This window comes from Heptranchias perlo, chromosome 32 (genome assembly GCF_035084215.1).
Source record: "Heptranchias perlo isolate sHepPer1 chromosome 32, sHepPer1.hap1, whole genome shotgun sequence".
Classification (NCBI taxonomy): domain Eukaryota; kingdom Metazoa; phylum Chordata; class Chondrichthyes; order Hexanchiformes; family Hexanchidae; genus Heptranchias; species Heptranchias perlo.
In genome coordinates, this window is record NC_090356.1 from 8,035,182 (window position 1) to 8,051,361 (window position 16,180).

Genomic DNA, 16,180 nt, shown 5'->3' on the forward strand with positions numbered 1-16,180 from the left:
TTGAAAAACTGGGGTTTATGAACTGTAAATGAATTTTTTAAAAAATGGAGATACAACATAAAAACCCTATCAAAGTTTCAACCCAGGAAGATAGGTGCGGATATTAAGATTTTTCTGAGATACATTTTCCCCTGAAAGGTTGTACAGAAAGTTTTCTAGTTATGTAAGTGCGATGCAATATTCGCCACATTAATCACATTGCGAAATGTCAGAGTCTCAAAAATATTTTTGTGTCACTAGTATAAGCATGTTGAAAATACTGCGTGGCTCTTTTGGAACCTCTTCTGTGATTCAGATGAATTTTTTTTTTCTGGAGGGACCACAAATTTTTGTTTGTTTTTACCTGGGGTCTATTTTCCCTCACATGCTAAGGCTTTGTTCACCATTCGTGGAACCACCAGTCTCGGCTGGAAAGACTTGGCAAGGAAGCATGCTGCAGCTCTCAGTGAGTATTAGTACAAGCATTCACAGAGCGTTCCAGGATTTGCTGTTTGTAAACCCCATTCACTCCCTTTACAAGTGATGGAGAATTACAGGCAGCACAGTCATGAAACAATTTTTTTGAGCTTTGAAGGTAAAAATAAATGTGTTTTTGTATAAGAACATCAAAAACTTTTAGTGACATCATTTTTGACAGTACAAATGATGTAAACAATGTACATATAAACCCCGACATTTCCTGTTCCTTTCCTTTGACCTCTAATTGACACCAGGAGCCGCCTAGGAGCAATTGCCCTTTAATTGCCCTCGGAGATCTTTTGACCTTAATGGGACGTAACAGGTTACACACAGCTGTCCCTTAGTAGCAGTATAATGCATTGTGCATTACACATTGTAACGCTCCTGTCCTTATTTAAAACATGCCCTGAACACAACAGCAGATTCGCTAGTCTGTATGATATTTATTTATATAATACATGCGTGTAACATACAATACTGTTTTAAAGAATAAGTAGCAATATTCCTCAGCTTAAATTAATTGAACTGTAAAGCTCCTTTAAAGTCATAAATTGAAAGGCAGTAGAAGCGTTCAATACTTTTTAACTGACTGCAGGAAGGTCATAGAGAGGGTGTTACCTTCTTGCAGTGAACACTTTTGGAACACTATGAAAGATGCTTGACACCTCTATATTTATCGGATCACATGTAATGCTTTGATGTTGAGTACACTTGTCTTTAGTGACTGATCAAGTGAAGCAATGAGACTCTCCAATATAAGAGTGCCAAGGAATTTGTGGAAAGGGTTTTTTTTTGTCCAATTTAAATGCCATGCGGAGTGGTGTAGTAAAAAGCTGGCACCAAAGCGATGTGCCAAAGAAAGAAAATCACCTCCAAATCACCACAGGGCAGGATCGCAATTTTGGCAGGACCATCGCAGGGAATGAATCAAGTGTAGGTTGAAACACTTCCCATATAAGGTGGGGAAAACGCTGTGTTATCAACAACAACAATGTGCATTTATATAGCACCTTTAACGTCCCAAACCGCTTCACAGGAGCGCAAACAAACCAAATTTTACACCAAGCCACATAAGGTTATATATTAGGACAAGTGATCAAAAGCTTGGTCAAAGAGGTAGGTTTTAAGAAGCATCTTAAAGGAGGAGAGAGAGGTAGAGAAGCGAAGAGGTTTAGCGAGGGAATTCCAGAGCTTAGGGCCTAGGCAACTGAAGGCACGGCTGCCAAAATCGGGGATGCACAAGAGGCCAGAATTGGAGGACTGCAGAGATCTCGGAGTGTATCGACAGAAGGTGGGAGCAGGCCTCCTGTATGTCCTGATTTGTGGGACAGGGAGGACACAGAAGATGCACAATCCTGCAAAATGTTTGTTAGTAATTTATATCGAAGGGATCAGTTGTGTTGTATATTTACAAATCTCTATGGAATAGGCTGAGACTGGCAGGCTTGAGTTATACTGTTAGGTCCCTTGTCAATAGCTGCCTAGGGACGATGAAATTCTGCTCACTGGCCTCCAAATGACGGTTAAATTTTAATGTTAGGACACACATTAAAAAAAAATCAAAATGAGGTTCAGAAAGTTCTTAGATGGTCCAATGTTACCATAACGTGGTCTATAGTCAGATCACCAACTTAAATCCTGGTTTATATTACTGGCTTTGTATTGAAGCATATCCAAAACTGGTATTGTAACTGATCTATAAAACACACCATAGCAGTGACATCAATAAGAAAAGCCATTCTCCAAGGGGATCTCTTGGCTTATTGGATTGTATTACCTCAATGTATCTACTCCACTGTTAAGCTTAAAAAAAAGGACTTATAGGGTTCACTGGGAAAGCTGTGTTACTGGGAATTTACGATTCATAGTACTTAAGCCCTTGAATCCTTTTCCTTGAAAGATCATTTGTAATGCATTCTTACCCAAGGTCATATAATAGTCACAGCACAAAACAGAAGGCAAAACACCTGGCATAAATCTCTTATTTCTCTGCACCATGATCATCTATGATCAAAAAATTGAGCAGGTGACTTGCTTCCAAAGCTCTGCCAATGTCACCACATAACCAGCTGCTAGTAACTGAGCAAGATCAAGTAAAAGCAATGGCCCCTCTGTGATGATGGGCCTGGCCATCACATAGCACTTTACCATGGTAGGAGGTCCAAAGTAAGCAACCTGCTACGTGGGAAAGTATTTGTCCTACCTTGACCACAGCACAGCACGTTGGAGCCCCAGTGGATCACCTCAGCTCAGTGTCCATCTTTAACCTTCGAGACTTTTAGTTCAACACTGCTAGCACTTGATAATAATGCATCTTTTGTCAGATGCAGCACAGTTAGATGCAGAACACAATTAAGTGCAGAATAAACCTTCCCTTACTCTTCCCCAACAACATGCCTTAGCCACAAACTCAGAAGAGCGACCCTGGCAGGTGGGTCGGTAACCAGAGGACACAAGATTTAAGATAATTAGCAAAGAAGTCAGGTGGCGATGTGCGGAGAATTTTATTTTAACGCAAGTTATAATGATCTGGAATGCACTGCCTGAAAGGGTGGTGGAAACAGATTCAATAGTAACTTTCAAAATTAATTAGATATACAGTATATTTAAAAAGGAAAAATTTGCAGGGCTACGGGGAAAGAGCAAGGGTGTGGGATTAATTGGATAGCTCATTCAAAGAGCTAGGTCAGGCACAATGGGCCAAATGGCCTCCTTCTGTGTTGGTTCTATGATATTGTGCCAATGTGACTTTTTCCATTTCTCCCACCGGTTATGTTGTGGCCTCTCTGGTGATATTGCCAAATTAGGTGCAGCTTTATGCTGTGGCCACAAGGCCACCAAGAACTGAATTGAAACTGCCCAGATTAATTTCACGTACGACCCTTAGGCTGAGCAGATAGAAAAGAATTTCATCCCCACAGATTTGAATCCAGGACTCTGGTGTGAAAGGGCACTGCACCACTCAGTTCCCCATTTCTTTCTTTTTGTTCAGGTATTAATGTTTTTTTTGTGATGTGCCATACAGTAACGCTGAAATGCAAGTAAAAAAAAATCCTCTGCCAAGTTTCCTTATTTGCTTCTGTTTCCCAGGGTGGTGAGCATGGATTAGCATGGTGTGAAAACCTAGCTACAAAGCTGCTCTGTAAGTCTGCCTTACATTAGGTAGAATCATAGAATGATACAGCACAGAAGGAGGCCATTTTGCCCATCGTGCCTGTGCTTGCCCTTTGAAAGAGCTATCCAATTAGTCCCACTCCCCTGTCCTTTCCCCTTCAAGCATTTATCCAATTCCCTTTTGAAAGTTATTATTGAATCTGCTTCCAGCACCCTTTCAGGCAGCGCATTCCAGATCGTAATAACTCGCTTTGCAAAAAAAAATTATCCTCATCTCACCTCTGGTTCTTTCGCCATGCTTTATCTGTAGCATCACAAACTATTTGCAATCATTACTAAAAACAAACTCTGCCTTCTGAAGTCAGTGATGCCTCCAGGGAACCTCATGCAAGTGGCCAGTCTTCAAATGTGAATTTAAACAGCGAGTGTCAGCCGGATATCCACGTGAACTTAATCACAAACATATATACTTTGCAGTGGGCATTGCTGGATAATGATCAGGATTGGGAACCGTGATTGATTTTTCCCCTACCAGCCCATAGTATTCTTACTGCCACGCTGGCTGAGATCAGCTAACTCAACACAGACCTGGGATCAAACCACAGGTCTTACTGATACATATGGCTCAGTTCCACACTTGTGAGTGACTTTACTAACTAAGCCATCATAACCTTGGCTCTTATTCAAACTGTGACTGAATAGGTAATAAATTCACAGCATCATACACGTTTGTTAATGTAACAATCATCTATATTTTAAAAAATTCATTTTCGGGATGTGGGCGTCGTTGGGAAGGCCAGCATTTATTGGCCATCCCTAGTTGCCTTGTTTTTGATACAGCTGCGTGGCTTGTTAGGCCACTTCAGAGGGCTATTAAGGGTTGACCACATTGGTTTTGGGACATATAGGCCTGACGTAAGAGCAAGGACAGCAGGTCTCCTTCTCTAAAGGGCATTAGTGAATCACTTTTACTGGTATAGCTTTTTATTTCCAGATTTTTTTTGAACTGAATTCAAATTCTCAAACTGCCATGGTGGGATTTAAACTCACGGTCTCTAGATTACTGGTCCAGTAGTGTAACCATTATGCGACCGCACCCAATGTCTCACTACTGTTGTCTCTGGATCAATTCAAATACACTGATACCTAACAAAAATGCATAGCTGAAGAGAATTAAAAATACAGTCACCTTGAAATTTTGATCAATCATAATGTCACAACCCAGAAGGTCAAAGTAGCCCAGTTTATTACCCAGTCTGGCCTTGGTGGCAATGAAGCACTGTGTCATGATCTGTTGCATTCTCTTCTGCAAGAAAATGTTAAAGCTCTTAATTATCGTTGCAAATCAGACAAGGTTCTTTGTTACATGGTCTATAATTCTGTTTTAATTTGAGGGAGTGCTCAAGTACAATAGACATTCCTCTTTCTCCCCCCTTCCCTCTACTGCACTGGTTTCCCTCCTTTTAGTTCCATACCTCAGTTCAGAAATTACTCTGTCAATCAATGAAGAATCCAAGCCATGTTTATATTATGGCCCCATTTGTAATGCACTGGGGGCTCACATTGCCTGAAATCATTTTATGCTTTAATTTTTCCCAGAGATTGGTGATAAGACAGAATTAACATCTCTTAACTCTACTGAATCTGAATGTTCAGAAATGAAGGGCCAGTGATAACCCAGTGATAACCCACCGGTCAATGATAACCCATTTATAACCCACTGGTCAATGATAACCCATTGATAGCCCACCGGTCAGTGATAACCCACTGGTCAGTGATAACCCATTGATAGCCCACCGGTCAGTGATAACCCATTGATAACCCACCGGTCAATGATAACCCATTGATAACCCACCGGTCAATGATAACCCATTGATAACCCACCGGTCAGTGATAACCCATTGATAGCCCACCAGTCAGTGATAACCCATTGATAACCCACCGGTCAGTGATAACCCATTGATAACCCACCGGTCAGTGATAACCCATTGATAGCCCACCGGTCAGTGATAACCCATTGATAACCCACTGGATGAACAACCCTAGTATTTACATGTCTAAGCAAAACCGGACATGTGCTTTTTGACACAGTATTAGACTTCTAGATTGAAGTGTCTTGGCACTTGTTTTAGAGACAAAAATTACTGTTGTAAAGATTGTTCATGCTGAAGGGTATCCAACATGCTATCAGATTGGGAAAAGCTTACATACAAAAATTACACCATTTAAAATAATTGTAAATCACACAAAAAACAAAACATACGGATCACAGTTCACTGTCATTTTGGATATTGTCAAGCCGATATATTGCTTTAGGTAAACAATTGGCTTTGTCCTCCGCTGTTACAAGCATTGAAATACTTAGAATGGTCCAACAAAAAAAATTCTCCAAAGTATAATTGTTAGCAGTTTAACCTCGATTAAGAAGATCACTCGTCGGCAAGTTGCTAGGATCACTGTAAAGTAAAATCAGTAAACGAGAGATTAGAAGAATGATAGTTCAAAATATAGGGAGTTATTTAATGAGTGAAAGTCAGAGGATAGGACTTTTAAGACATGCTGGCTGAATGGAAGCACTGTCAGGACACCAGGTAGCAGGAAATTCCAGCAAGAAATTAAAGGACTGTAATGAGGAAGTTGTGATCTGGAGTGAGAACTGGTAAAATACATGTGGGGCATTGTGCTAATTTAAAGAACACGCCCGAGTGAGGCTTTATATTCCAATCGATTGTAAAGAACGGACTGTGGAGATAAAATGAAAAAACAGTGAGTGCAGGAAATAGCCAACAATTGGGAATTTCTGTATAATTCTGAGAAACATTGATCACTGCAGATTTTGTGAGATGGAATAAAACGTTTTATTTGAGGAGCGCCTCTATTCACGCAGCCTGATTATAAATATTGGGGATTAAATTCGATAACCGCCGAATCCGGGCGTGATTAACCTGCGCCCGGTCGTTCCGATGTAGGCAGCACGTAGCATTCGTGCTGCCTGGTCATTTACCTGATTCCGCATGAGCAGCCAGGCCTCGCTGCACTGTTGAATGACTTCTCACCAGCAGGGGGGCCCAATATCGCGTGAGTCCTTCGCACTTCTTAAAGGCAACCTGCACCTCTTAAAGGCAGTCTGCACTTCTTATGTGCAAAATATAAAATACAGGTCTACACAGAGTCTGAACGGAGATGTAAAACATGTAAAACACAGATGCAGGTCCTGTCCCTATGTTTACAAACTGTTGAGTTAACTGTTAAAATATTGAATAAAGGTTGCGCACTACTAAATCCCACATCCTCCAATCTGCATACCAGACCTCACCAACCTGCCGATCTGAGTTTGTACCGGGCCTGCGAGAGAGCGTGCACCAGATGATGCACTAGAGGCCTTGGTGCAAGAGGTGGACAGAAGGAGGGACATCCTATATCTGCAGGGTGGGGGGGGGGGCAAGAGGCCCTCCAGACATATGCTCAAGAGGCAGTGGGAGGCAATAGGGGGCGAAGTCAAGCCAGAAGCACAGCATCACGAACATGGATACACCGCAGGAAGAAGTTCAATGCTTTGACATGAATGGTCAAGGTGAGTGAGGTCAACTGTCAAGTAGCATCTCCTACCAACTGCACCACTAACGCATCCACTGCTCCTCGCTCTACACCCCCCATCACCCACATACCAACAAACTCTTTCAATCAGTACTCAACTCTTCCAATCAGATGCTTCCTCTCATCCTCACACATTACCACTGTTGCAAGTCGCACACCCACAACTCAAAGGTCAAACACACTGGCAGCTATTCAACCATGACAGGCACATCACCCAAACATCCTGCAGGACACTCACCGACACACGTCCCGCTTTCTTGCAGGAGAAGGTGGCGCATAACTGGAGGCAGCAAGTGGCAGTGGCATTTAGTCCCTTGAGCCTGTTCCGACGGTCAATGATGTGGTTGATGTGACCTAACTCCATATCCCTTAATACCTTTTGTTAACAAAAATCTATCAATCTCAGTTTAAAATGAACAGTTGGGCTAGCATCAACTGCCATTTGCAGATGAGCGTTCCAGACTTCTTCCACCCTTTGCGTATAGGAGTGTTTCCTAACTTCACTCCTGCAAGTCCTGGCTCTAAATTTTAGGCTATGTCCCCTAGTTCAAGTATGATGTGGAGATGCTGGTGATGGACTGGGGTGGACAAATGTAAGGAGTCTTACAACACCAGGTTATAGTCCAACAGCTTTATTTGGAATCACAAGCTTTCGGAGCTTTCCTCCTTCGTCAGGTGAGTCTGACGAAGGAGGAAAGCTCCGAAAGCTTGTGATTCCAAATAAAGCTGTTGGACTATAACCTGGTGTTGTAAGACTCCTTACATTAGTTCAAGTATGGGAGACTTTCAAAAAACAGGTACAAATGTATCAGCAGCCTGAAGCAATAATCCAGCAACTAACCTGTAAATCCTGCACAGTCCCTTTAAATAGCACTGGTTGGAGGGGGGTGGGGGGTGGGGTGTCCTCCAGGCTGTCTACGACATGTTCAGCTGTTCATGGTTAAGACAGTGCGTTGGCTGGAGCGTTGAGTGCCAAAATGCTATCTATCCCTTTAAATCAGTGTTGCACACTGATCTAATGTATGTTCTTCTTAGTTTACATGGTACTGGCGTTCGTTATCTGTGCGTGAGCAAACGCCTTTACCAAGATGACGTCCAGCGCACACGCGCATTCCGAACGCCATTTTGGGACCTTAGGAGGCTGCGTAGCGCCTAAAAAAACGGGGGCCACACATTTATAGCCCCTTATCTTTAAATGTTTCCCTTCCCCAATGACTCAGTGAGTGTGATACTGAATTATATAGACCTGGAAAGACCCAGATTTGATTCCGGTCGGTGCTGGGTTACCTGACCACAGCCAAGGCAGTACTGGGGGTACCACAATTGACCTCACTGTCCCTTGGGCAAGGGAGAGGGAGAGGGAGAAAAGATCAGTCAGGATTCCCGCTTTTGCTTACTATTCAGTATCTCTCAACGGAAAGTGTACATGTCAGGTGAGGACTTGATTAGACTTAGCTGTGCGACCTCACGTGGTTAAAGATCTTGAAACTCCAGGGGTTAGGGAGGGTGGTTGCCTGGTGCAGTGACAGTGGAGACGTAGAATCTGGGGCATAACTTGGATCTGCCCGAGTTCTGCCCCTTTTTAGCACTGCAGGGAATGCTGGTACTTTCAGGGGGTGGGCCCATAATATATGGACCCTTGAATATAAGATAGTCACTACTAAATCCAACAGGGAATTCAGGAAAAACTTCTTTACCCAGAGAGTAGTTAGAATGTGGAACTGGCTACCACATGGAGTAATTGAGGCGAATAGCATAGATGCATTTATAGGGAAGCTGGATAAACACATGTGGGAGAAAGGAATGGGAAGATATGCAGATAGGGTTTAGATGAAGTAGGGTGGGAGGAGGCTTGTGTGGAGCATTACCACCGGCATAGACCAGTTGGGCCGAATGGCTGTTTCTCTGCTGTAAATTCTATGTAAAAAAAACAAATGGGCACATATTTAGCCCAATGTAAATTAGGGAAATAGGTCATTCAACACCCATTCCTTACTTACTCTCTGAGCAACGCTAAACACCAGAGACTCCTGGCATTGCAGAAACCAGAAGAGATGGAAACAAATGTATGACTTTGACCCTCCCTCCCAGAGCCCTGTGGGACCGCTAGCACTGCAGCAAGGTCCCGCAGCAAACAAAATTCCTCCCAAGTTGCGCTGAAAATGGACATGGCGCCCACCCACAATATTTAAATAGCTCGAACTCCAGGGCATCATCAGTGGTCAGGCTGAAGTTCCACTCCACCCCAGATCCAAGGCCTTCCCAGGAATTTAAGGGCCACATCATCTAGGGCCACTCGGGTCAGGTACTGGAGACTTGGCAACACCTGTAACCCATCACAGGCATTTGCTGAAAGGGGTGGAGAGGGACTTCCCCAGGGAGAAAGAAGAGAAAGCAAAGGACAAGTCAAACCAAGCAAATCCTCCTAATGGCTGCCCCCGGGTCTAGGAGCAGGCTCCCTGTCTGACCTCTCAGCCCAAGAAAGGTGAGAGACAGGCATGGTCACAATGTCTAGTGGAAATTAAGAAAAAAATAACAACAATGGGGAACATTTTAATAAAAACAAATGATGAAGCATAATTATCGGCACAGGCACGATGGATCGAATGGCTTCCTTCTGTTCTATAATTCTATAATCTGATAAAAAAATCTTTCAATTGATTGTTTGATATATTTAATAAATTAGAACTCTGTAGTTTTTGTTTCACTGTGGAATACATAGTTTTGAATTAAGGTTATTCAATTATGTACATGTTTTTTAATTCAAACCAGTTTCTGAGATATCCTACTTTGTGACCATACTTGTTAGGAAGCCTGTTGCTCTGAACAAATACACCGTAATCAAAATGTCACCATGGTAACACTATGGGACATCATGCCATCTCTAATCAGTAGGCCAGTATATCTCAATCCTCGAGCGATGGGAGTCCTCTGAGCCTCGTTCTGTTAATTAGAAGCAGCACAAACTTACCGTCAAAATGGTGAAGACCCAGTCCTTTGGGAGACGCTTTGCTTCCATATACTTCTCATTAATATAGTCGTTCAAGCGCTCCATGGACCAGATTGTGTCCTCCTTCATGTCATTGTACAGGGGGTTCTTTTTCTGTATGAACTGTGGGTAAGAAAGTGCAAAGCAGCAATTAGTGGAATAAAACTCCATCTCCTGAGGGGGTGGGGGGGGGGGGGGGGAGGGGAGCAGGTGGAATGACACCGGCCTCCTGAGATCACAGTGCAGTGGAAGGGACCGATAAATACAAGATGAATAGTTCAGCGAAAGAACAACTAACTCGTCTCAAGTAAGGGAGCTTTTCAAAACTTAAAACATGAGTCAGAAAAATAACAAAAAATATTTCTGAGGAGGAACCGTTCCCAAATAACCAAAAAATGAATTTTTGGACATAAGATTTCCAACGTAATTTGGTTAGGTAGAGTTATACAGACTTTTCTGAAGGCCTAATGGCTTCTTCCTGTTCCTAAATGTTTTTGAGTTCTTCTGTAAACGTCAGCAGTCTATTTGACTGAGCATTGAATTAGAGGACATGAGTTGAAAATTAACAAACCTCAAAAAATCTGGAGACTAGAAGAAACTTTCTCCCCTAGAAGGCAGTGGGTGTGTAACTGAACTTGAGTTGATTAAATCCCTCAAAAAGGAACTTCATAAATAAGGCATCGGTCGCCTGTCTGATGCATCCAGCAGGTTGGCTGGCGCTGCTGACATTGCCCGTGCTAGCTGAAAGGAGCCGGAGGTATAGCATTCGAGGGCTCTGGTGACACTGATACTGGCAATGCCCTCTGTGTGGTTGGCCGCAGCTTTCCTAAAAGCAGGTGGCGTGGTTCTGCTGCCGTCTTCCTGCTGAACCAGAGCCTGTGCTCCTCAGCTAATGCCAGCAACGGCTGTAGATAAGAATGATGGCATATTGGCAGGTGTGGGCAATCTGCCTCTGGTGCCATCTGACACCATTGGCGTCCCTTTTCGTTCCTCTTCCGTTGAATTAAGTGAGCACTGAAAGCAAATCCCCGTAGTTTACAGGCGTGTGACAGCAAGAGGTAACAGGCACTGCAGCTTTAAGAGGACACTTCTTGGCCTGCAAGAACCTGGATGAACTTTGACAGCCATTTGGAATAAGTGAGATTAGCGCACTGCACCTGCAAAACTCAAACATTGCAGGATCCCCCCACCATTTGCATTGTTAATGAAGTATCACACATTCTGGCAACAAAATCAATAATAGGACTACTGCAAACTCATAGAACCATAGAATCATATAGCACAGGAGGAGGCCATTCGGCCCATCGTGCCTGTGCCAGCTCTCTGAAAGAGCTATCCAATTAGTCCTACTCCCTTGCTCTTTCCCCATAGCCCTACAAGTGTTCCCCCTTCAAGTATTTATCCAATTCCCTTTTGAAAGTTATTACTGAATCTGCTTCCACTGCCCTTTCAGGCAGCGCATTCCAGATCATAACAACTCGCTGCATTAAAAAAACATTCTCCTCATCTCGCCTCTGGCTCTTTTGCCATGTTTTATCTGTAGCATCATGAATTTCTTGCAATCATTTCTAAAAACAAATTCTGCCTTCTGAAGTCAGTAACACTTCCAGGGAATCTTATCTAAGTGACAAGTCTTCATATTCTTCAAAGGGAAAAATGAAGCACCTGGACAAATCTAGATTAAAGGGAGGGAGTCAGCTTGGCTTTGCGAACAAACAAATAAACTTGCTTGGGAAGAAGTCATTGCTGACTATTTCTATTGAACTTCTTTGAGGTAAGAATTGGCCTCGAGAATGAAGTGAACTCATTGACTGTTACATGCATTAAGACTTCAGCAATACTTCTGACACAATGCTGAGCAGGAGTTTGGTGGGTCTGCTTGCTGGACGAGTATGATGTTCAGTGTGTCCCTGACTCACCTCCTTTGCAACCAGGGCTGACGTTAAATATCAATCCAAGCTGAGAAATACCACTGACAGCGAATTAATGGTAGTTACTAAAAACCGAGACATATTCTCAGTGAATGAAAGCAACCACTCAGTGATTAACGGCTCTGAAGACTTGCAAGGGACTTTGCAATGTTGTATTCAGTGGGGCGTGAAGCAATGCAAGCATAGCTGGTGACAGAAGTACTGCAGAGGTTTTGGGTAGCTGAATGCTCCTGAAAGCTCCCCAGTATAGCATCACACCCCTTAACTTTGGAACGCACGGCCTGAAAGGGTGCTGGAACCAGATTCAATAGTAACTTTCAAAAGGGAATTGGATAAATACTTGAAGAAAAAAAAATTGCAGGGCTATGGAGAAAGAGCAGGGAGTGGGACTAATTGGGTAGCTCTTTCAAAGATCCGGCACAGGCACGATGGGCTGAATGGCCTCCTCCTGTGCTGTATGATTTTGTGTGTCGTTTTCATTCAATTTTATGCCTCTCAAGTTCTAAAGTACAATTTTAAAATTGCAATAACGAAAAATTAGTGTGACTCCACCCTTGCCAGTTCAGAGACAAGTCCTGCCCTCTCAGCTGAGAATGGAGAGGAGAGGGGAGTGTAATATCCCAGTTACTTCACAGCATTGGCTTCTGAGATACTCCTGCATTTGGAAACTGCATCGCAATATAAATGAGGCCACAAGCACCACCTTGTGACCACCAGCATTTTGTTCTCTACCTCCAACGGAAAACAGATGGGACAAGTCACTGGTCCCTGCACAAATTGTTACGTGAATAGTTTTTAAAAAAAAAATATAACCCGCTGAAAATATGGGCATTACCTGTGGGGACAACTTTTAAAAATCCAGTAAGTTTAGCAGAGGTAGCTCAAGTAAATGAGTAATTTCCTTCCAGACGTTGGTGAATGCCACTTTAAGGACAGGACTTTACATCGCAATTACAGATTATTTAACAATACAAAGAACAGTCGCAGAGCGAGCAAGGAAAAGTTATCATTTAAAAATTGCATATTACTGCTTCACACTCGCTTGTCAAGAGCTTTGTCAGGTCCTGGTTTGAAGGTGATCCTTTATTTACCACCTGTATTTCTTCAGTATTACATTAAGTTTGAGAGATTTCTCTACAACAGTGAGAAAAAAAACAGACTGAGATTGTTTGGATTTCTGCAGACGCTGGCACGTTAATTTTTAAGCATTAAACACTGGGAAAGAACATAAGAACGTAAGAGAGAGGAGCAGGGGTAGGCCATACGGCCCCTCGAGCCTGCTCCACCATTCAATCAGATCATGGCTGATCTTCGACCTCAACTCCACTTTTCTGCACGATCCCCGTATCCTTTGATTCCCCTAGAATCCAAAAATCTATCAATCTCAGCCTTGAATATACCCAACGAATGAGCAGCCACTGCCCTCTGGGGTAGAGAATTCCAAAGATTCACAACCCTCTGAGTGAAGAAATTCCTCCTCATTTCTGTCTTAAATGGCCGACCCCTTATCCTGCAACTATGCCTCCTAATTCTAGACCCTCCAGCCAGGGGAAACAACCTCTCAGCATCTACCCTGTCAAGCCCCCTCAGAATCTTATATGTTTCAATTCGTCTAAACTTCAGAGAGAATAGGCCCATTCTACTCAATCTCTCCTCATCGGACAACCCTCTCATCCCAGGAATTAATCTAGTGAACCTTCGTTCTCCTCAAAGGCAAGTGAATCCTTCCTTAGATAAGGAGACCAAAACTGGACGCAGTACTCCAGATGAGGTCTCATCAAAGCCGTGTACAATTGTAGTAAGATTTCCATACTCTTGTACCCCAAACCCCTTGCAATAAAGGCCAACATGCCATTTGTTTTCCTAATTGCTTACTGGACCTGCATGCTAACTTTTTGTGTTTCTTGTACGAGGACACCCAAGTCTCTCTGAACACCAACATTTAAATAGTTTCTCACCATTTAAAAAATATTCTGTTTTTCTATTCTTCCTACCAAAGTGAATAACCTCACATTTCCCCACATTATACTCCATTTGCCACCTTCTTGCCCACTCACTTTAACCTGTCTACATCCCTTAGACTAATAAATAATAAGAATCGCTCAAGTGGGATTGAGTGTTCAATTCTCACTGAGATTGTGAGCTTGAATCCCTGGGCTGCCTCAGCTGATTGATTTCCACCATGTCCAAGTCCAGTTGCTGGTGTGAGAGGCTTCTTTCTCAGTTGGAGACAGTTGGAGAGGGAGGCATATTGTTTGGCCTGCTCGGTCATCGGAGTTGGGCATGAGTGGCAATGAGAACATTTGAGGGGGGAAAAGAAGTAGAGTAATTAAATAAAAATGACTGGGTTAGAGTCCTCATATTAGTATTTGTTTTATAAAAAAAACTGAATAGAAAGAAACAGAATGACTGGGTTGCAGAAGCTTGTGAGATTGACTTTTGACGCATTATTCATTATCTCGGAATTTTTGAATTTAGCTAATAGCTTGACATACATCAGTGGTTTTGCATGATTTTTTGTAGTCAAATGCACCTACTTCTATTTATATCATGTAATAAGCTTCAAGCAGGCAAATCCAGAAACCTTAATTTGGATTTAGGACTAACTGCATATTTTCTCTTTATTTTTTTTCCCGCTCTTTCTGCCCCTTTAAATAGACTGCCATTATTTTTTTTCTTGATTTTCCTCTCTCCTCTGCTTTCCCCTCTCCTCTCCTCAAAGTGCTAACTCCTCCTAGGCTATAGCTTCACATGTATTGATGCCACGTGGCACCACACCCAAGTGGCTATGCTTCATGTCCGAAGGCTATTGTACCATGGGGGCAGCACAGCTGTCCTCACCCAATCTTGTTGTCAGCCATGGAAACCATCAGCTGACCTCAATGAAATTCAATTGCATTCATGACAGTCAGAAGGTGGAAATAACAGGAAAACTGCATCAGAGGGGGCTTTAGGGCACAGGCGGCCTAAAGGCCAAGACCAAATACTGCATTTCATCATCTTGTGTGAGCCATAGGACTTGAACGTTTGAGAAACCTGTACGCATTACTACAGGTATCTCAAGGAGTTTGTTGTCTCTTTACTGCTTGTTTGTTCATGTAGTTAGGCAGTGCACAGGGGATCTTATGTGCTCAGGTGAGACTGGGCTGCCCAGCTGAATTCAAGGCAGGTGTTCGTTAGCATTGTGTAAATTACCCAGCAACCCCTGAGAGGGGGATAAAAATACCCACCTCGGCAGCTGTTGACAATCGTTTCCAAAACTCTGCACCTCACTCGTCTCTTCGTAGTTTTAATCTATTTTTCTGTACTTAACCCTTCAAAGGCTATCGTAGCATTTCTCAAAGAGTATTTTATCACAGCAATATTTAAAATTCTGTGTCAGTTTTTGTTGCTATTAAAATAATGTCCAATATTTTAATATTTTTTTCCATCAACCAATCCAATCTCTGTGAGGCATGGGGTTAAGGCATGTTAGGGCAAATTTACTCTGCACCTGACCCTGGATATACATGATCCTTGCAGTGCTCAATGTTGTATTCGGATATAAAAAGAGCATGTAAGTGTTTAATTCCCCAACACTGGCATCTCTCTCCTTGATGTGCACAGAAAATAGCTGTAAAATTTTCTCTGTGAAAGGGGTTTCCTAATTATTAAATATCATAGAATCATAGAAGGGTTACAGCACGGAAGGAGGCCATTCAGCCCATCGAGTCTGCGCCGGCTCTATGCAAGAACAATCCAGCTAGTCCCACTCCCCTGCCCTATCCCCGTAGCGCTGCAAATTTTTTATTTTCATATTTTTTATCTTTATATCGTGTAAAATCATTTTGAGTCTACAAATGTATTGCAAATATTAAGTAATCTGTACAGTTTTATGGAAAAACTCACCGATCCTGCTCTCCCAGTAGGGAACCATAGTCAAATGGAATGTGGATCAGGGATAGGGCTACAACATGGTCATACTGATTCTCCAACCTCAGTTAGCTCACTGACATTCATGTGATCTAGGCCAACGTTGGTGAGCTAGTAGAGTTTCAGGATCAATTCAAGAGTGGCTCACCATTGGTAGCAATATCTTGCCTTTACATAG

At 42.7% G+C, this 16,180-nt stretch overlaps 1 protein-coding gene across 12 annotated transcripts in view; it reads right to left on the reverse strand.

Annotated features, from left to right (window-relative positions):
• LOC137300980 (probable beta-tubulin polyglutamylase) overlaps window positions 1-16,180 on the reverse strand; it is a 273,624-nt gene that overhangs the window by 21,641 nt on the left and 235,803 nt on the right. For 6 of the 12 annotated variants that reach the window (XM_067970288.1, XM_067970287.1, XM_067970286.1 and 3 more), the window contains exons 12-13: window positions 10,142-10,282; window positions 4,763-4,879 (exon numbers count right to left, since the gene is read on the reverse strand). In XM_067970288.1, coding sequence (XP_067826389.1) covers window positions 4,763-4,879; window positions 10,142-10,282 — 258 coding nt within the window. The remainder of the gene's footprint in view (window positions 1-4,762; window positions 4,880-10,141; window positions 10,283-16,180) is intronic. The other 6 variants (XM_067970292.1, XM_067970290.1, XM_067970289.1 and 3 more) reach the window with 2 other exon arrangements.